This window comes from Drosophila santomea, chromosome 2L, assembly GCF_016746245.2.
Source record: "Drosophila santomea strain STO CAGO 1482 chromosome 2L, Prin_Dsan_1.1, whole genome shotgun sequence".
In the NCBI taxonomy this organism is placed as follows: domain Eukaryota; kingdom Metazoa; phylum Arthropoda; class Insecta; order Diptera; family Drosophilidae; genus Drosophila; species Drosophila santomea.
In genome coordinates, this window is record NC_053016.2 from 11,683,288 (window position 1) to 11,702,868 (window position 19,581).

Below are 19,581 nucleotides of genomic sequence, written 5' to 3' on the forward strand. Positions count from 1 at the left end.
CATTTTATTTAACAAACGTTGTGATATTTTAATGACACTGCATTGAGGAGTAGGTGTAAGTCATGAGTATAAGTTCTCAAACTTTCTCCCAACCAAAATGCAAAACCCTGAGCATCGTTATAGCCTTTGAGTCAGTCGTGTTCAATGCATCGAAAGGTGTCAGCTGCAGTGATCTGGAACTCGACTTGTGGCAGCTGGGGCGTATGATTGATGTGATGATGACACCACTGCCAAGTTGGTGGTAAATCACAGTTTAGAGGCAAAGGCGAAACCGTTACGAATCGCTAATGGCAATCAATCATCGCTGCCATCGATATCCATATGGATACAGATAGCTTTCTGCGTCAAAGAGTTGGCGTTGGCAGACGAATCGGTGCCAGGTCGTGTGATTTCGATTGCCCAGAAATGATGGACAATAAAATTCTGATCTTTATGGATACTTGGCACCACAAGCCGAGCATTTCCATTGGGTTTATGTCAGGTTTAAAGATTCTGTCCCGCTTTTTGGGTACCTGCTTTGAAGTTAAGTCCACGATTAGTGGGCGTTACACGGCTTATTGTATTTTATTTTATATTTAACTTGCTCATTACAGTTAATTCTGGTATTTCGGGGAGTTTATATGTCCACTTTCATCAAATGAGAATTCTGTGATTTAAGGAGTCATAAATCGACAAAACTCGTTAGCTTCAGAATTGGCCCATCTGTGTATTATAAACTTGGGTAATTATGGCAGTGCATTGATCAAACATTGCTAAACAGTAAGTTGTGAATACGTAGCTTACTTGAGTTAATATTAATAAAGTAGCTGAACAATGGTCTTACCTACAATATATTTAAACATTCGTATTGTGAAATGGCACATGGGAAAGCACACGCGACGTACGAATTCCGTTCAATGAACTAAAATTGAGTATCAGTAGTGGAAATTATTTTGCTTTATATTCCTCGTATTGAAAATTTCGCACCTGTTATTGTACCTTTTAAGTGTTTGTGAATATTGTTCCTATATAAGGGTCAGTTAATTTTTTAAGAAACAGTTCAAGTCGTCAATTCGAAGAGATACCATTAATATGAAACTCTTTTTGATCCTGTCCAGTGTGGTCCTCTATGTGGCACTCACCTCTGCCCAGTCTTGCCCAGGACGTCCACGTGAGTTGAATTCTAAGAAATTTTAGGAATATTTATATCGATATATTAATATTTAAACATTTTCCAAATAGCCTTGCAGGACTGTCTGCACGGCAAGGACGAAGGAGTTGAACACGCAAGGCTTTGCATTAGAGATCCCAATCCAGAGATGTGGTACTATAACCACCACGAAAATAGGTGCATCAAAATGAGGTACCTCGGCTGCTTGGGCAACCGCAATCGCTACTGCAAGTTGACCGACTGTCAACGGGCCTGCGTTCGACGAGTCTAGGCAGTGAATCTATTCCTACTCCCCAGATGACGTGATCTACAAGAATCGTTTTTAATGTTATATAAAAGCAACCAAAAAATAGTATATCTTGTGCAAAACTAAAACATTCTTTGCTTGTTTCACCTTGGTAAACATCTTGGGCATGAACAAATCTTACAAATCTTAATTATTATTTAAAAGGATTTTACATAGCTAAACGAATCATCAGAGATTTATTTAACTTGTTTGTTAAACGTCCAACCCTCAAAATATTTTTTTGCTAACAAAATCAATTGAAATACCAGACACTTGTGTAATCTTGCAGCACATCGTGCTGCACCTAAATTAATCAGCACACCAACAGTCGAAATAAAAGCAATTACAAGGAAAAACTCACGCAATGCATTTTGACATTTAGCCGAATGTCTTAAAGAGATCCACCGATGCAAACGCAATCAATCATTAGCATCTTTTCAGAAATTAATTCTCTCTCTCGTTTTTTTCTTTTGTTGTCATGAAACACCGCCCACGAAACTCGTGTATCGAATGCTGCCATTATGTCTGGGGCATATAGAAAATTGAATCGTTGTGCAGTGTGTGGCACGCATACAATTAACACAATTGAATGAATAATTAAAATGGAGAAAGACTTAAGCGACGAACTTTATGCCAACGCTGGATGGCATCGCGTGGAGTTCGAGGGAGCAGCCCGTAAGTAAGTCAGTCAATCAGTTAGTCAGTCACCCAGTCAGTCAGTCAGTCAGTGAGTCAATGAGGCAGTCAGCTTCCCACCAGCCAAAATGTTAAATTACAAAAGAGCAGACATTGCATGTGCTTTGCAGATTTGGTGAAGCTGCTGAAATGATGCCATCAGCGCCAACGAGCGACAACAATAGACAGTTCGCTACAGTAAAACCTTAAAGGCTTATAAATGTTTAAGATGATTTTAAATTAATTTTTCATGGCTTCTGGGTACTGCCCACTGCAGCTGAAAACAAGCCCTAACAATTAAGAATAACCATTTTATTAAAACAGTTGAAAGAACTTTCCCTTGTTTATTGAAACAGTTTACATTATTTGTAATAACAAGATATATATTGCCTTACTCTCTTTAATACTTCAACTTGCCCCAGAACCTAATACTTCCTCAGTGGACTTCACTGTACCTATCTGGGGTGTGGGCTGCCTCAGCAAACTCTAAAGGTGCCAGATACAAAGTCGCTCCAGAGACAATTGTCTACTGAAGGATTACCCAACACCTGACCCGGCAACTCCCCCCTTTTGGCTCGCACTTAATGGGGCGCATAATTAACTAATGTAGGTGAATCAGCCTCCGAGACCCGTGGCACACATGAAGTGCGCAATTGTAAACGCTCGTGGATTTTTGGAGCCCGAAACCCGCATTGGGCAACCCCAAAATCAAAGGTGTTTATGCAAAGAGGAAGAAACGCCTACTTGGACCTCATTCATTTACGGCAATTAACAGAGTGTTTAATTATGAACAACTGCCGTTCGGTGGGTAACATATAATATGGCTTTAAGCTCGCTGTTTCCACATCTTAATTGGATTATGTAATACAGCCTAAACTGGGCTGACACATGAAAAAATGTGGGTCAGAATACAAGAGAACAAGTAACTATGCAATCTCCAGTTTTAATTAGCTTAAATGATATCAATCAATATCAGATTTATTCCCAGCATTGAGATCGACTACAGCTAGTACTTTATGGCTTATTGATTAGATCATGGCACAACACAAAACAGAGCTCACCTCACCCAGCTTTCTCAGCTGGTCGGAAAAACAAGAAATTCGCATTTAACCATCTACCAACTGAAGTATTTCTTGCAGTCCATTTACGGAGACCTAATGAATAACAGCCCAGCTTACTGAGTAACTGAGTAACCGACTGACTGGCACAGACTTTATGGCATGCTGTACTCACTAAAGATGAAGAAACATTGCGAAAGTCACCAGCTAGTCCACAAATGAAAATGAATAGTAAGGACAACCCGGGAAGGAAATAATAAAACTGCCATATAAACTAACCGTTTGATATCGAGAAAAAATTCAAAGTGTCTTCCAAACACATGCCTTTGGTGAGCCATGTGGATCGAAATTCGAATTTTATTCACATTGACAACTTTTCATGCAGCCTCCAGTGATTTTCATGTAAATGGCATAAAATTATAAAATTCCATTGATTAATTGCTGACATGACAAATACGTTGCGTCTAAATGTGACACAAGTTGCGCGCCTCACACTATAAAGAGGAGAATAAAATTAAAAAATTAGAAACACAAAAGTCTACTACAAAATAATGCCCACAATGGCAAAAACCACATCAGCAGCAGGCACAACAAACAATTTGTAATTAACACGCGTGGGTCTCAGACTGAGACGATCCAACGAGCGAGAACAAACGATATAGAAATACTTGAACGAGCTGAAACTCGAATTGATATTCACTTTTGCCACATGGTCCAGTTGCCATATAAGGCAGATCGATCCACTGACAGCCTATGCCAAACTTACAGTTGCCAACGAAACTGTAATGCTGCTTATATTAAATACAACTTCTGCAGCTGCTGTACATCAAAAAGTAAAACAGGAATTACTAACTTAAAAACATTTTCTTACTTTTAATGATGTCAACTGAAAGGGCAGAGTCGTATAGCAATGAAACGCACTGTTTATTTTCCTTATATATATTTGCGCTTCTCGGTAAAAACTTGAACTTGTCCAAAATCGTTCGACTGACTGATTTATATGAATTTTATTTATAGAATTTGGCAAGAACTGAGCAGAACAAAAACATTTACATGCCATGTAAATTGGCTGTCCGTGTCGGGCATTTATTTAATTATTTATTTATAATTAAATTGTTTATTTAGCGGCAGATGTGGTCTTTGCCATTTCGGTTCGCCAGGAAGCCAATTAGTTTAGCTGTATATGGCCTAAACTATTTGACGTTTCTTGTTGGCAGCATCTCTAAGCCGTTTTCCATATAGTCTGAAGATTTTTATCTGCTGATCTTTGGCTGAAGTCGTAGGAAATATCAAATATCCACAATTTAAGTTAATTAAGTGATCATCGAAAAGTCAAATGATCTTGAACCAAACAAAAAGGACAGGAAGGAAGTCTATGGAATGCTGATGATGACCAATAACTTTATTTTCTCTTAAGCCAATTTGGTGTAGAGTGTGGCTTAAATATTGTTACTGTAATAATCTAAAATTAAATGAAATTGTGTAAGGGCTTGTTTGGTGTACGCCGCTCTAGTATTAGACATTCAATCTGTTTACCTTTTCCTTTCGCCTTAAATTCATATAATCTTTTCGCTGGCTCTTTTTCAATTTCCAAAGCGTTTTTTTAGCCGACTTCTGTCTTGTCAGTCAGCCAGGTCAGAGACAACGCAATAATTTTTTGCCGGCTTAACTCTGGCATTCGCTGTTGTTTCTGTTACTGATGGCAGGCCGCTTTTGGGAGCCCGTTTAATCTTTTGGCTGCAACATGTAATAGCTCTTTAAAAGGTTCAGAGCCCAAGCACACACTCTCGACTCTCGAATTGGGTCAGCAAAGTGTTATGTACGCGACTAAGTATTTACTTATAGAGCATGTGAGCTGCAGCGTCTAGTTTGGCCAACCAACTTGGTTGCCAGCCAACCTATGTAACTTGTATGCAGGCTTTTTGGGGCATGCCACACACATCAGGTACGGAGATGAACAATGATTAGCCGGGGTCAAAGTTTACGGGGGCTAATCGTGCGCCGAACCAAGTGAACTAAGCGAAACCGAAACCGAAACTTTTGGCAAATAGGTTTTGGCAAAAACATAGCACAATATGACTCAATTTGTGGTGCGAAAAAAGAGTTGGCTGTTTAGAGTGTTACTATGAACTACAAGGTTTGCTAAATGCTCAAGGGTTCGGTACTAAAAATCAGTCATGAATCTATCAATGCTTTTTTTAATACCACTGAAACAATGATCCTGCATTGTAACCACATTCATGGTATCAGCCCACACTAATAAAATCTAGCGCGTGGCCAAAGACGATCTCCAATTAAATATTCAAAACATATTCCCACCATAAATGTCTCATAAATACCCGATTCCTTTTTTTATGTTTTTGTTTTTTTGACAAAAAGGGCACGTAGCTTCGGCAAATGCAAATTGAGACGTAAATCAAACATAAATCCACACCAGACAAAAAACACTTGTACGACTAAATGTTAAACATGTTCAGTAGTTCAAATATAAAGTAAAAGTATAGATATTTTCAATTGCAAACACTTATGCAATACAATGTCCATTTAGCAAGTGAATAAGAGGCATAATTCCCACAAAAATATAAGAGTGACACGTACCTTCAAGCTAATGTATAAATTGTTGAAAAAATTGCAATTAATAAAGTGCCATGCGCTTCCTAAAACTTATTTTACCAAATCAGCTGGCTCACCTGTTTGAGTGGCGGCACCGGAAGCCTCTGGCAAACGTGAACAGGTAAACCTTTGCCCATTAGCAGGGCGTGTCTCCAAACCCAACTGAAAAAAGCCAAATATTCAGCAAAAACATCATTTTCATGCTTTGCGGCTAATTAAACATCTTCTGTGTTTTCATACCCTTTTTTGGGTACTTTGATTTCATATTTTGCACAGCGAATCACACAATGATTAGGGTTTCTGCAGAAACAATTACTTATAACATAAAATAATTGTAAACTTATTTGACCATGAAATAATAGTTTTTGTTAGGCATAACTTACTATTAAATAAAGACTAGCAAGTATAAAACATGCTTAATGTTTTAAGAATGCACAAAAGAATTAATTCTTTAGCTCTGTAATCTGTATATAAATCTTTGTCGCACGCTCTAATTATCAATTTAAAAAGCATTACTAATCAAATAGTAGTGAGAAGTAAATGCTACTATATTGGCTGGGATTAGAGTGTATTTAATTATTTAATTTCTCACAGGTTTGGTCACTTGTTTTGGTTTTTTTTTTCGGTTTTGTGTTTAGCAATTAGTCAGGCATGCAGTGTCTGCTCAAAATCAGGAAGATTGTCAAAACACGTACAACAATTTGTTTGAGGAAGCACCCAGGTGAACACACAAAAATTACTTGCTTACCTTTTTGGAGATGTTTTTTGCATTTTGTTTTATTATGTTTATTTTTGTGTATTTTTTGAAAAATATCTATGCGTGTGGCACGTGGTGAACCCAATGATGTTGTGATACTATCGGTTACGCCCATTTGCTGCCCATTAGTTGATGCATTAATGTGTGAAGCTCAAGTTTTTTTGTCGACAAGTCATTGGCATTTGAACTTGTATTAACAAATAAACGGTTTATTAGTAGGAAATAAAACATAATTACTCAAATTTTTTCAACTTTGGCCAGCTTAAATAATATGCCTTGGCCAAAATGGTTATCTTTAATTTCGCCAGGTAACACTTCTTTCCTTTTTCAGCAGCTACAATTTACTGGTGTAATTCCTATGTAAAGAAATGATTGAGGGCCGAAAATGGAACACCAAAACTTTTACAGACATAGGCAAAAATAACACTTCCAAATGCAATTTGTAGACCCAACGACGACAGCTCACAACTCGTGCCATAACTTTCAAATGCGATTTGTTCAAAAATTTGTTCCAGAAAGAGGCGGAGGAGGAGAACGGCGTGACACCAGTTGGCCAGGCTACCAGAAAACCGACCAACCAAGCAATTCACGGATCGGAGTAAGTGCAACTCCAACTCCAAATCCAAATCCAAATCCAATTTCAATTGCATTGCGAATGCGAGTGCGGCAGCCAGAGACACGTTTTTGAACTAGGCGACCCCGAAAGGGTCAAGTGGCGCGTGTAGCGAAAGCCATGGCTAAAAGCCCAAACCGCTGCCAGCGGTAGCCGATCCAACTGGGTTTTACTGCCAACGTGTATTATATGGCCACCCACTGAAGGGTTTTCCAAACGAAGGAGAACCGATCTCCGAGCCGAGCATTCGATCTTCATGCCCCAGTGCGTGGCGAGACCTTACTTGCGTCTGAACTTGACATGCATATGTATACATATACATACATATAGTCTAAAACCCCACTGATCTTCGATTTACAAACAGATCGTGATTAACCGGCTGGTGCGTGTTGCATGAGTGCTGTAGGTAGGGTAGTAATCGGTCTAGACTGCATTGGGCTCATCCCACGTTCAGCATTGAGATACGTTCGCATATCGAAAGTGTGCTGTTCCAATTAATGGCTTCATTTGCTCACCCAGTCGGACCCAATGACACCTTAAGGCTGAGAACAATAAATGTTTAATTAGCCCGACTCACATGCATCGTAAAAATATTAATAATAAAGTCCAATTTCGGTGCAAGACTCATAAAGACTGGTTCAATGGCACACTCAGTACGTGACGTAACGTAACGTAGGATGCCTTTACGTTACGTTAAAAACGCCGGTTGTCTGACAAGCAAAAGCCGGCTGAAAAGAGCGAATTGGTAAGAGAGCGCTCAGTAGGGTTGTCGACGCTTGCAAAGAAACTGAAATCATAAAAATATAATTTAAAACACAATTTACATTACAAGCACTTGGTTTTTTCAAGGTTTCCCATTGAGTTGACAACAGAGGGTGGAGTTGCGATAAGATATGATATCATTGGCTAGCGTTGAACTTATAGAAATCATTTCAATTGTTATTAACTTTTATTGTTCAGCTCCTTTTTGAGATGGAGACATAAATCACCATCTACCACAATGCGTTAAGCAGAGTGTGTAGGTATGGTTATTGTAAGCCATAATAAATACACTTATTCCTCTGCGAAAAATATGGAACTAAGCCAAAGAGCGGCTTTAACTTTTTTGGCCAGGTTCTCTCTTTTTGTATCTTTGTATCGGGCCTAGGAAATCTCTTTCCAGCAGAGAGCCGCTCCCAAAGGGGCTGACATCATCGAGAGTCTCCTCCGAACCTGGCCAAGTCGAGAAACTATAGCCAGATTGTCGGATTGTCGGCTATTTAATGCGCGGTGCGAGCGCGAAACTCTTTTAGTACAGCGTTGGCGTGCGAGACAGTCGGTTCGGTTTCTGGGTAGCTTTGAAGCCTCAAAACGAGTTCGTTATAAAGCAAATATTAATGTGTATATAGCTGTGTGTGCCAGCGCAGACACTGCATGAACACGCACACACACACTTTTCTGTGCCGAAAACAAAAGTATACAAATAATCTAGAAACAAAACACGAGTAAACATTAAACAGTGCTTGAATGTTGTGACTTCGAGTGTAGCCAAGCGTTGAGTGTGAAATGCAAAACGGGCAAATTCAAGACCCCGAGATCACAAAGTTCGTCTCAAAGACTGAGCAGCCCGGAGTCCCGAAAACAATTGCAAAGAAAGTGAAAGATCAGAGACTGAGAAAAGGAAAAGTCCGAGAAAGGGAAAGGAAAAGGTTGTGGCTACTCGAGTTTTTCTTTTTAGATGCTCCGTCAGGTGCAGCGAGATTAGAAGCCTCCGGTTACCCTTTTATTTCACTGAAAGCAAACAGCTGTTGCACTCAGACAATCGCCCACTGATCATTGAAACTTTTTTGCCAGAAAGCTAACATTTTCAATAATTTTTGTCCAATGCCTGGCTGACTACGCGTTTTTCGTACTCACCGAGAGCTAACAAAAATTATTAAAAATAAGTACAAAAAATCGCGTATACCACGCGTTTTTTTATTAAGTCGATTTGCCATTGATTCATTGAGCCCCCTGTCTGTGTGCCTTTGTGTGTGTGTGTTTGTGTGCCTGTGCGTACGTGAGTATTGGTGAATACAATCAACGGAGCACGGAGAAAAAAGGAAAAAAGCGGCCAAGCGACATTGATGCCAATCGCCAGTGCATTTGTTGTTGCTGTTTGCATCGGACCAGAATATAATGAAAATAAAGCCAAATAAAATATAAGCTAAAACGCCTTCAGTGGACTTCAGGCTGTAAAGAGATATCAAACGGACAGGTACGTGCAATTCGTCTCATTTTGATTTATTTCAATTGAACCCAGAGCCATAAATTGTCGTGTATATTTTGCTAGACTGGCTAGCCATTAAAACTCACATGTATATTTTCAGAAATTCGGTGAGAGGATTTAGTACCTATGATAAATTGCTGCCAGAATCTCAAACAACTAATGAGAAAATAACTATAGTCGATGATGCAATATATCAGTCAGAAAACTGAGCAAAATTTAGATATTCACTATGAAAATAATTAAGAGATAACTTGATTGAGCTTGATCATAAATTAAAACAAATAAACATATGTACACTGTACTTTATAAAAATATGCATATTTTAGTTGAGGTCATTGACTACCGCATATTGCTTGGAAGTGCTGTTCATTTATTTCTTATTCAAAACTGAGAAACATTGCAAAAGAAAGAAATACATTCTCTTTTATGCCTAGAAACCATTCCCATAATTATAATTATGATTTCCGAAGTCATTTCGCCCTGATCCATTTTAAAGCATCCAACAATAGAAGAGAACATTCTTACGCTTTCCTTTGTCTGATTTATAAAGTTATTTTTCTCAGTTAATTATTTGGTCTGCCATGATATTTTGTTCACTCCCAAGTTAGCCAATTTATCTTGCTACCACCTCCACCCAACTCATCAGCGATCATTGGGGAACCAATTCACCCTATCCATATATCATGAATCATTAATATATTTTTGAACAATTAGGGTTCAACGATTTCAGTGCTGGGCCTCAGTTCCCAGATTGCCCATTAGTCATCAGAATCTACAGACCAGATTCCAGTATCCCACTCTAACCAAATCGGGATAGTTGTCTGGTTTTTATTATTTACACATATATTTATATAAGAAATTCAACACTAACGGTTCATTTAATGTGCACCGAAACTTAGTTATATTTATGACTTTATCCAGTGATTTTGGGTGACTAGAAGTGTCGCATTAGGAGCTTGTGGCGTGCATTAGTGCAAATTACCATTGGGGCTCAAAAGGTGTTGGCCCCAATTGTCACCTCAGAAAGATATTGAAACGGAAAACTGGGTGTGGGACTCGCAGCTTATGGCATATTGCATTACTTCGTCAAAAAACTGCGATAATACTCGATTTCTATACCTCTACATGGTATTTTATATGTATTTTTATGGGCACGCGCCTGCTGGTCGTTTTATCGGTCGAGCTGAATGTCAAAGTTAGAACTTGAGTTGCTCATGGCAGCCAAAGTTGACATTAAGACCATTTCAACACCACAGCGAGAGACTTTTTAATCAAGCTAAAGTTATCCATGGCTTATAGAAAAATAAAACGAATAATCCAGCCAATTCGCAATTGAATGGATTGCAAATTAGTGCAGCTCCTCACGTTTATTGTCGCATTTGGTATGCCGAAATTGCAACTGACACTTTGATTTACACACCCTTTTCGACCGAAAATGGTTTAATGGTGAATGCGGTCCAAAATTCATCTTTTGTGAAATTTTGCTTTGTATTCTCAATAATCATTAATGTTATTTTTGACTTTTTCAAACGAAATATATTTCTATTGTTATATTTAAAAAATCAAATAACACACATAATTTATAAAAACAAAGCATTCTGTTTTCATACCATAATTATTAGGTGTATCTTGTATGGCGGGGGCATAAATAAAATTCTTTATAAATCATTTTCTAGCTAATGCTTCCAATGAACTTTGCCAGGTCGTTTGCAATTCGTTTGCATTTCGCATCCAAATATTTATCTTTTGGCATTAACTTTTCGGGTTTGAACAGGATGTTCAAATGTGATTCATAGAAAAATGGAATTAAAGCCTGTGTCAAGGTCTTTTACTGGCTATGATGAGCTCAGCAGGCTTCCATTTAGATACAAATATTTTGGTTTGAAGCATACATTTATTGTTACTGTTTTCTTAGTTTGTTATTTTCCAGTTCTATCATTTTTCATCATCGCCACCCATAATTGAACCATAAACACCTCAAAACATGCTACTATATTTAAAACACTGCAGAACCCCACACATCGTGGTGGTGACCCACCCATCACAACTGGCAAACGACCCACACGACATCGATTGTTTCGCTTCATTTTTCATTTTTTCCAAGACAATGCCAAATCATTGAGCAGCCAAAAAACTGCAGCAAACAAACACCTCCGCAAAAACAGACAGCGACCACGATCCACTGAACAGTGAACAGTTAACGTTGGGGCCCAGCCTATAGACGTGTTTAATCAATTTAAATTACCTTCAATTAGGCTCTTTGTTCGCGGTCCCGTGGACATTGCGAAAAGTCTTCAGTTCGGCATCTGCATCTGCATAAATGAAATGCAAATGAGGAAATGCCACTAATTTGTTTAGATTCCCCGAGTCTGAAATGGATGCATGCATATCAAACTTCGGCATTGGCCAATGGCTGGCAATTAAACGTTTAATGGCTTCATTCGATATGCATAATGGACAGAGTTGCAGAGTTTGGTGGGAGTCGGCTTTGTTTTTTAGATTTAAAAAATGCAAATGTACCACTGAGTCATAAAGTTATTTCATAGAGAATCGAGTGCGGACAGTTTCAGGAGGGACTGTGAATATTGTTATAGGAATTTATTGTAGCTCGGAGTGATTTTTTAAGGTTTTTTAAGCTGATCATGAATAGGATTTATGTATATTACTATCTGATTTCTTGTTATCATGGCAATAAACATTTAATAAAGTGTATGTATAACTTTTATACAATTTTAATGAATAATTGATGGAAAATTACATTTATGTATGTATATTCATTTTTTGTATGCAAAGCCATTAAATTTGTACATTAATACTGAGTAGATTTAAAGATGTCAACAACCCAAAAGCTGAAAATCCTCTCAAAATTTCTTAGCTTGGACAAAGCCATTAACAAACTGGCAAAGCAGCCACTCCAATACGAAAGACTTAGGACACAAACTTGAACAAAATTACCTTGCCGCGAATGCATATAATTAATCTCTTTATCCAAACTCGGCGACTCTGCTCTAAGTGAAAGTTTCCATGGCCAATCGTCTAAATATCAAAGTGTCTGCGATCGTCAGCTGTCACTTCAATCCACCTCCCATCCTGCTGGTACCATTTAAATGAGCCGTCAAATCGGCACCCCAACCGAGACGCGTCTCCCAACTTGTGTCATTGAACCAACAAATCAAAGCCGCTTACCAAAAAGTCGCATAAAAACTCTTGCTTTACAGTCGTCAGCTCTCAGGATTGATGACAAGCCAAGTAATGGCAAATGACAATTATTTACGCGGCAAAGTGTCATAAAATAGGGGAATGAAAAAGGCTACAACAAACCTCATCTATAGTAAAACCAGAAACCAAATGACAGCGAACAAAAAGCCGATATGTTTTCATTGACGTCATTCCATGGAACCACCAAGCCGACAGGCAAAAAACTCTTAATGTGGAGAAAATCCAGGCTCCGTCCAGATTTTGCGGGAGGATCCAGGGGTGAGTTGCTCTGGCCAGGCCAACCAACCCCACCCGCTGAGCCGTAACCGAAGCCAAAGCCAAAGCCAAAAACTGCCAGCGAATTGTAATAATTGCAAACAATTACAGAGACACTAAAGCGAGGTGAAAAAATGAGATCTATGGAAAGCGGTCTATTTTAATAGGACTATTTGATACCCCGCTACTAAAAATGAATGCTTGCAGTTAATAAAAATTAAATATCTTTGTACCTATCTTGGACAACCTATTTAGCTTCTTAACAAATATCCGAAGTTTTGTAGATTTTTTTGTACATTTTTATAAGAGCATCAATTAACCAAAGCCGCATAAAACTGACTACCCCATGTTGAAAATCACCCATGGGTTACCATTTCGCGGACATCAAACTCTGGCCATTGTCTTGTCTGAGATTTTGCCATATTTTGTGGAGCATATTTTCTCTGATCAGGGGTTAACTCATTGGAGCCATCACATGGGTGCAGGGAAGCCATATTAACTTCCATTAGTTCAGTTTGAGTTCAGTTTGGTTCAGACCTGAGTGGGCTCCTGTCCCATGCCTGGCTTTTTGCTTATTTAGTTTAAGTTGCCTGCATAAATTATGTTCACGATATTCTCGTGTTCAGAGGGACGTCAGCTTTGGACTCTCGCCTTGTGCTTTTTTTCTTAGGTCTTTGGGGGGTTTTTCGGGTATGGACTTAATGTGGGGCTGCCAATTACGAGCATGAAGGTCTTTGACTGCGCAATCTAAGCAGCGCCAAGCACTACAAAACAGCTAGAAAATTTGTAACATTTTTTGTTGTCTTAGTTTTAGTTGATGTTGTTATTTCATTTCTGGCGTTTTATAGCCTTTTCTGACTTGTGTTTCATGGTTTTAATTTGTGCGTCGCTGCTTATCCGATGAAGTCAAGCAATTATATTTCTTATTATTGCCTATTTTTTTTCATCTTGAACGTTTTTTCCCAAATATTTTGTGAATACTTTTCACGCTCTTGAGTTGATTGGCTTGCAAAATGCTTGAGATATGGCAATGAAAATGGTTGTACAATGTGTAAGAGATAATCGCGATTTTACATGCTGGTCCAATGCAAATGCTATCCATGGCATAAAGATATACATATTTGTTTTCCAACAATTTTCATTATTTTTTCAAGCATTTCCCACTTGCACTTTCTGTCATCATTGCAAGAAAACCGACGGCCGACAGAAACAATTTTTTTCAATTAACTCTGATCGCCAATCGCAATTAACTTTTACACGATTTCTAAATTGAAAACTTTGACAGACGAGCGATGCTTTTCCGTTAACCCACATAACTTACTTCATCAATTGTTTGTGTTTGTTCAGCTAAATTGTTTTACCATTAAAATGTTAATGTTTTAATTAGCTGCAACCACTACCTATTAATCAGATAGAATTTTTACAATTGCCTATATAAATAGGCATTCCAAAGAAGCCAACGTATGTGGGTAAATAATTGCCAAGCTTGAGGGCTTTATTGCCAGCCAACTAATTAAAATCAAAGTGACGAATTGCACACAACACGCATTCCATAAAACAAATATATAAAATAATTTATTGTTAGTCAGCCTTCAACAATGAAAATTTTTATAAAGTATTCGTGTAAATCTGTACTTTGTTAAACAAAGAGAGAACAGCTTTTAAGCTGCTAATAAATAAACAAACGTTTTAAAACCACTTTTTAAATTGACTACGCCAAAAATATACATGATCTTTAACTTGAACTTAAGAGAAATGTTGCAACAGTTTTTTCGTTTCTAGTTCATTTTTGTGGCGTCGTTTTGAGCGTTTTTTGATAGCTCAATTTCCTCTGTTTACATTTTGGTCGTTAGAAAAGTTCAAGTTGAAATTTAATAATGCGGGCTAATTGGATGGAGTTATATAACCGTGTTTATATGGGGCGATATGCAAATTTTTGTCGGCACACACGTGAAGGTCGTCGCTGACCTAGAATTAAAAACAGAAATGGCTTTGTGTGACTATTGAGGTGCGATAACTGGGCGAGGAAATAAGCAATTTCAGGTTTCATTTTCGGGCTGCTTTCTGCGCCCTGACCCTGAAAATTAATTGACTTCGTACAGCGGGGAAATACTCAATAAAACTCTCTATCTTTGTACATTATTGACGGCTTGCCTAGTCAGGTGGTAATAATAAGTCCAATGGCCCAGCGGGTTGAGTTATCTGTCTGAGGGTGCAGTACTATACTTTGTGTTACTCAATACCAAAATGCGGAACTTCGATCAAATTTTTCCTATATCTTGCGGCTGGGCCCGACACTCAGAGACAGTCAGACATAATTTCCTTAAACTTTTTCAACTTCATTCTGCGTTTGGGTGGCTTTCACTTTTCCATTTCGCTGTTCACTTTTCCTTAACAACTCACTCTTGTATCGATTATTGATTATTGCTCTCATTTCGGTCCATGTGTTTTTTTCTTCTTTGGTTTTGAAATGAAAAGTTTTCGTTTCGCCATTTGTCATAATTATTTTTTGCGCTTTATGATTTAATTGTTGAAAGAAATGGCAACAACTGAAAATCACCGGCTGCACAAAGTGAACATTTTGAAAGTCATTAGCTCTGTGGCTGGATTGAAGTCTTTTATGCCTGCCCCCTAATGTTGCTTTAGACGTGATGCGGTGTGATTGAGTGTCGTCGTAGGTGATAAATCGACCGAAGCGAAAGTCTCAATAAAAGACTACTTTTGGGTTGGTAGAAATACTACTACTTTTCTTGAGACTGCAGATCTGGGGAATATATGTGTTGTGGGTTGTTATGGGCAAAACCTAATTTTAAAGCGCAAAAAGCCTATGAGTACCAAGAAAATCGTCCTCAATTGTGCAATTTCCACCACTGATTGCTGGCCATAACTACTTAGCAAAAATACAAGTCATCCTTCGGTCAGATTTGCATTTGCGCTTATGGTGTGCAATGGCCATATTCCACCTCACCTCATTATATTCAGTTTGAAAGTTAGTCGGTCGGGCAGGCAAATGGCGGCGTGTTGATCAGCAATTTAGAATATTTTTCCGCCTTCAGTTTGTTTTTCCTTTGGCTGAGGCCGAAAAGCGCAGCACAAAAGACCTCGAATGGTGGAGGGCCCAGGTTTCATTTCCTGTTTCTTGGACACTTTGTAGCATTACTGCTGCTGTTGGTGGCACAGCTGTTGCATTTATCATGTAACTCGCACAGCGACGGACATCTGCGAGGGGGAAAACGGGGGCCAGAGGTGGTAAGAGCCCTTAGAGCCCCGGCCAAACAAGCTGCTGCATTGATTTCCTTTTTGCTATCTTGACAGCCTCAACTTTTGGGCTCTGGAGGGGGGCCAAGGGGGGCGGATGGGGGGCCAACACTTCGACAGAGACAAACGAAATAAATGCGCGATCGGGCGATAAACTATTTTTAAAGACAGCCACAAAAGGAACAAACGACGCAGCAGCCGCAGAGGTAATAACAACAGGAAAGAAATCATTTAAAAGGAGTGTTGGGCTGTACTGATGCCCTGTGCATATCAAGGGGTATGTATAGAAATTCAAAAAAATATCTGGAATATTCCTGATCAGAAGGGAATTCAAATTCATGAAACATACCATGATTTCTGTAAATTATTCATTATATAGTTATATGATTTTACGTTGACTTAGTTATATGATTTTACGTTGACTTAGTTATATGATTTTACGTTGACTTAGTTATTGAGAAGATAAAAACCCATTCTTACTTTCCAATTGATATACCCGCTAAGAACTGCCTTAGCACGGCAATCAAAAGACACCTTGAAATGATTTCTCACACAGCGAGACAGAGATGGCCGAAACCGTGGAGCTTTGGCCCTAACAAGCTGCAGCACTTAGGATGCTCTGACCAAGACCCCTTCTTCGGATTCTGCTGCCTGCGATTCTGGCGGAGGAGAGCCGTGTGCCAATGGCTGTTTGTTTAAGGCCTTGGTTAGCTTTAAAAGGAGCTGCAGCTTATTTCCTGCTGCTGTTGCTGTTGCTGTTGCTGTCGCTGTTGCTGTTGCTATTGCCATTCTGCACAGTCAGTTGAAAGAGGCATCCTTTTGTCTTTTGGCCAAAAGGCATCAGAGCTTGTTAGCCAGCCAGTCCAGCTGCTGTCTGTTTTCTGCCATTTCAAGTTTGTCGCTTGTACGTACCACGTACTTGCAGTATTGACCATTTTAAGCCTTTTAAGTACACTTTGGTCATTGTTAAGTACTTTTGCGTGTCAGGGGCGCATTCGAATCTACAGTTCTTTGACTGCCTTTGGGGGCACATGTTTTACCTGGTTATTTATGGGAAAAGTGTCAGTGCTAATCAAACGGCTGAATCACAATCTATTTGGTATGTGCATTGCGTTGTTGCCAGCTCGTATTGTCCGAGTATTGGTCGCAAAAGGTCGAAGAACTAGAGTTTCTATAAAAAAAGGAGATTCTACCACCATATTCTGTGCACTTTTAGGTCCATCCGCCAAATGCGATTCGGATCTTAAAAGCAAAGACGTGCAGTTGTAGTGTCAGGCTAGTTTTTGGCCATTTTAACTACCAGTTCAGTTCCTTGATATGGTTTCCTCCATTCACAATCCCATAAACTGCAGTTTTATGGCCCGCGTGTGTGGCGACCCATGCGGAATAATCAAAATGACGCAACATGCCGGCAAATCCAACAGCCACAATTTGTTTGATCTTTTTGCACAGGCACGTGTGCCCCGAAAAAATTTGTAATCGCCCACGCAACGGGATTATGATAGAACTCTCGGAAATCTGATCTTTAGCTCTCGTTCATTGACTGACATCCATCAGAGTTCCATTCCCGACTCTGCTCTACCTAACCTAACCTTTACCAATTGAAGATCTGGACAACTGATGGCAAAGCCTAGCCAAACAAGTTCTACGGGTCAACGATTCGTGACTTAACGGCGAAATCGGCAAAAAAAAATGGATAAAGTCGCAAACCGTGTGACGGACAATCAGTATGGAAATTAGCCAAAAGAAAGAAGAGATATCGTAATCGGAGCTGGAGATTAAACCGTCTTAATGATCAAATAAGATCGGCAACACACAGGATGTTATAAAGATTAATCACTTTGAGAATAACATATTTGAGAATAAAAGCCTTAATGCACTTGCAAATATGCAATCTTTGTAAAGTAAAGAACGGTATCTTTGAAGTTGCTCATCATGCAAAATAAACGAGAACACAGTATTACATTTCTTTAAAACCCCACTTACTCGGCAGTCAAACAACGTAAAAATGAAGCTGTCATCGATTATCTGAATTATTTCCGCATGCAACTGTGAAACGGCAAAACCGAAAGCAAAATAAATAAATAATGAAAATTAAATTTTTTCTTGACCGAAACAAAGAATGAACAAAGAGCGGAGCGAAATTCCGTCAAAAGCATTTCAGCTGTCAAAAGCCTGTCAGTCTGACGGATTGCTCGACCGTTTTGTCTTTTATTTTGGCCCTGTCTGTTTTTCAGTTTTTTCGGTTTTTTCAGTCGTTTCTGTTTTTCTTTTTCATTAAGTGCAACAAATGCCGCAGAGCTGCCCTTTGCGCTCGTTATTTCGTTTTGTCCAGACAAATAAAACGCAAATTACGCAAAAAAATACGAAAATAACCGTTAAGTTGTGTAATTTCACCCAAAATGCTAACGGCAATTCATAATTTTTGTTTTAACAAGTCATTCCGCTTTATTAACTGCTATTTTTCTTCGCTGTTCTTGAATGAGTAAGTGAAAACGCAAGAAAAAACAAAAGACTCAAGCGACGAACTTGTCGAAATGGGCGCATGCAAGTTGTAAGCCGAAAATAAAGAACGATATTACTGTGACTCAATGGGAACAGACCGCCGATTGGGCCAAAAGGGGGAAATTTCATGACAAAACGAAAAGGCTGAAAAAATCACATTTTATTTGTCTCTGTCCGTGGATGATTTCCAGTTTCCAGTTTTAATTAGCATATTGATGCGAGCCGCGCAGCCATGAGACGGCAGCCAACTTTTGCCCCCAGTTCTTTCTGTCTGATGACGCCCCCACATTGCCCGTTGATCAGTAACAATAAGTAAAAAGCAAAGCAAAAATTAACTTTAATTTCCAACCGAACGACCGGACCGTACCGTACCTTACCGACTATGAGTGACCATCGGGGCAGCGGCAGACGCTTAGAAAACTGGTTTCCACTGGCCAACAGATGTGACTCCGAATCCGAATCTGAATCTGAATCCGAATGCGTTTCCAACTGACACCGAGTGTGGCAGAAGGAGGCGGGATTGCTGGCTCTGGTGAAGATCTAGAGCTAAACATGGTATTATAAAGTGGAACGCCTTCAAAGTCAAGTTCAATGACGTACTCATGCCATCAAGTACTGAAAATACTCGCGGCAAGTATCAGGAAAGGTTCGGGCGATAAGATAGGTTGTTGTACAACCATAATCATATATGGCAATGACAAAGCAAACAAAAGCATCCAAAGCTAAGCTCAGCTAAGCAAAGCTTAGTTGGGCATAAGGCACAACAACAGCGACAACGGCAACGGCAACTTGTTAAATAATTTATGTGATAAGGCTGATTGCGAATCGTGTTCAATTTGCATATCTAATAGGCCATAAACTGCTTCTGTTGCATGAAATTAGTCGCACAAAATGAGGAATACTCACCGTAGAATAGGGGCACTGAGCACTTTCCCCTTCCATTG

At 39.1% G+C, this 19,581-nt stretch overlaps 2 protein-coding genes across 12 annotated transcripts in view; both read left to right on the forward strand.

The window, feature by feature from the left end:
• Positions 1-1,068: 1,068 nt before the first annotated feature.
• On the forward strand, positions 1,069-1,421 carry LOC120444092 (kunitz-type serine protease inhibitor homolog dendrotoxin I). Its single transcript, XM_039623619.1, has 2 exons — positions 1,069-1,150; positions 1,222-1,421. Exons 1-2 carry the CDS (start codon positions 1,072-1,074, stop codon positions 1,419-1,421), a joined length of 279 nt encoding a protein of 92 aa, XP_039479553.1. The 5' UTR covers positions 1,069-1,071.
• A 7,021-nt stretch (positions 1,422-8,442) lies between these two features.
• LOC120443713 (pneumococcal serine-rich repeat protein) overlaps positions 8,443-19,581 on the forward strand; it is a 36,686-nt gene continuing 25,547 nt past the window's right edge. For 8 of the 11 annotated variants that reach the window (XM_039622994.2, XM_039623039.2, XM_039623028.2 and 5 more), the window contains exon 1: positions 8,463-8,606. The gene's annotated coding sequence lies outside the window, so the exon portion shown is untranslated. Of the gene's footprint in view, positions 8,607-9,082; positions 9,389-19,581 lie in introns of those variants that run through there. The other 3 variants (XM_039622986.1, XM_039622962.1, XM_039622979.2) reach the window with 3 other exon arrangements.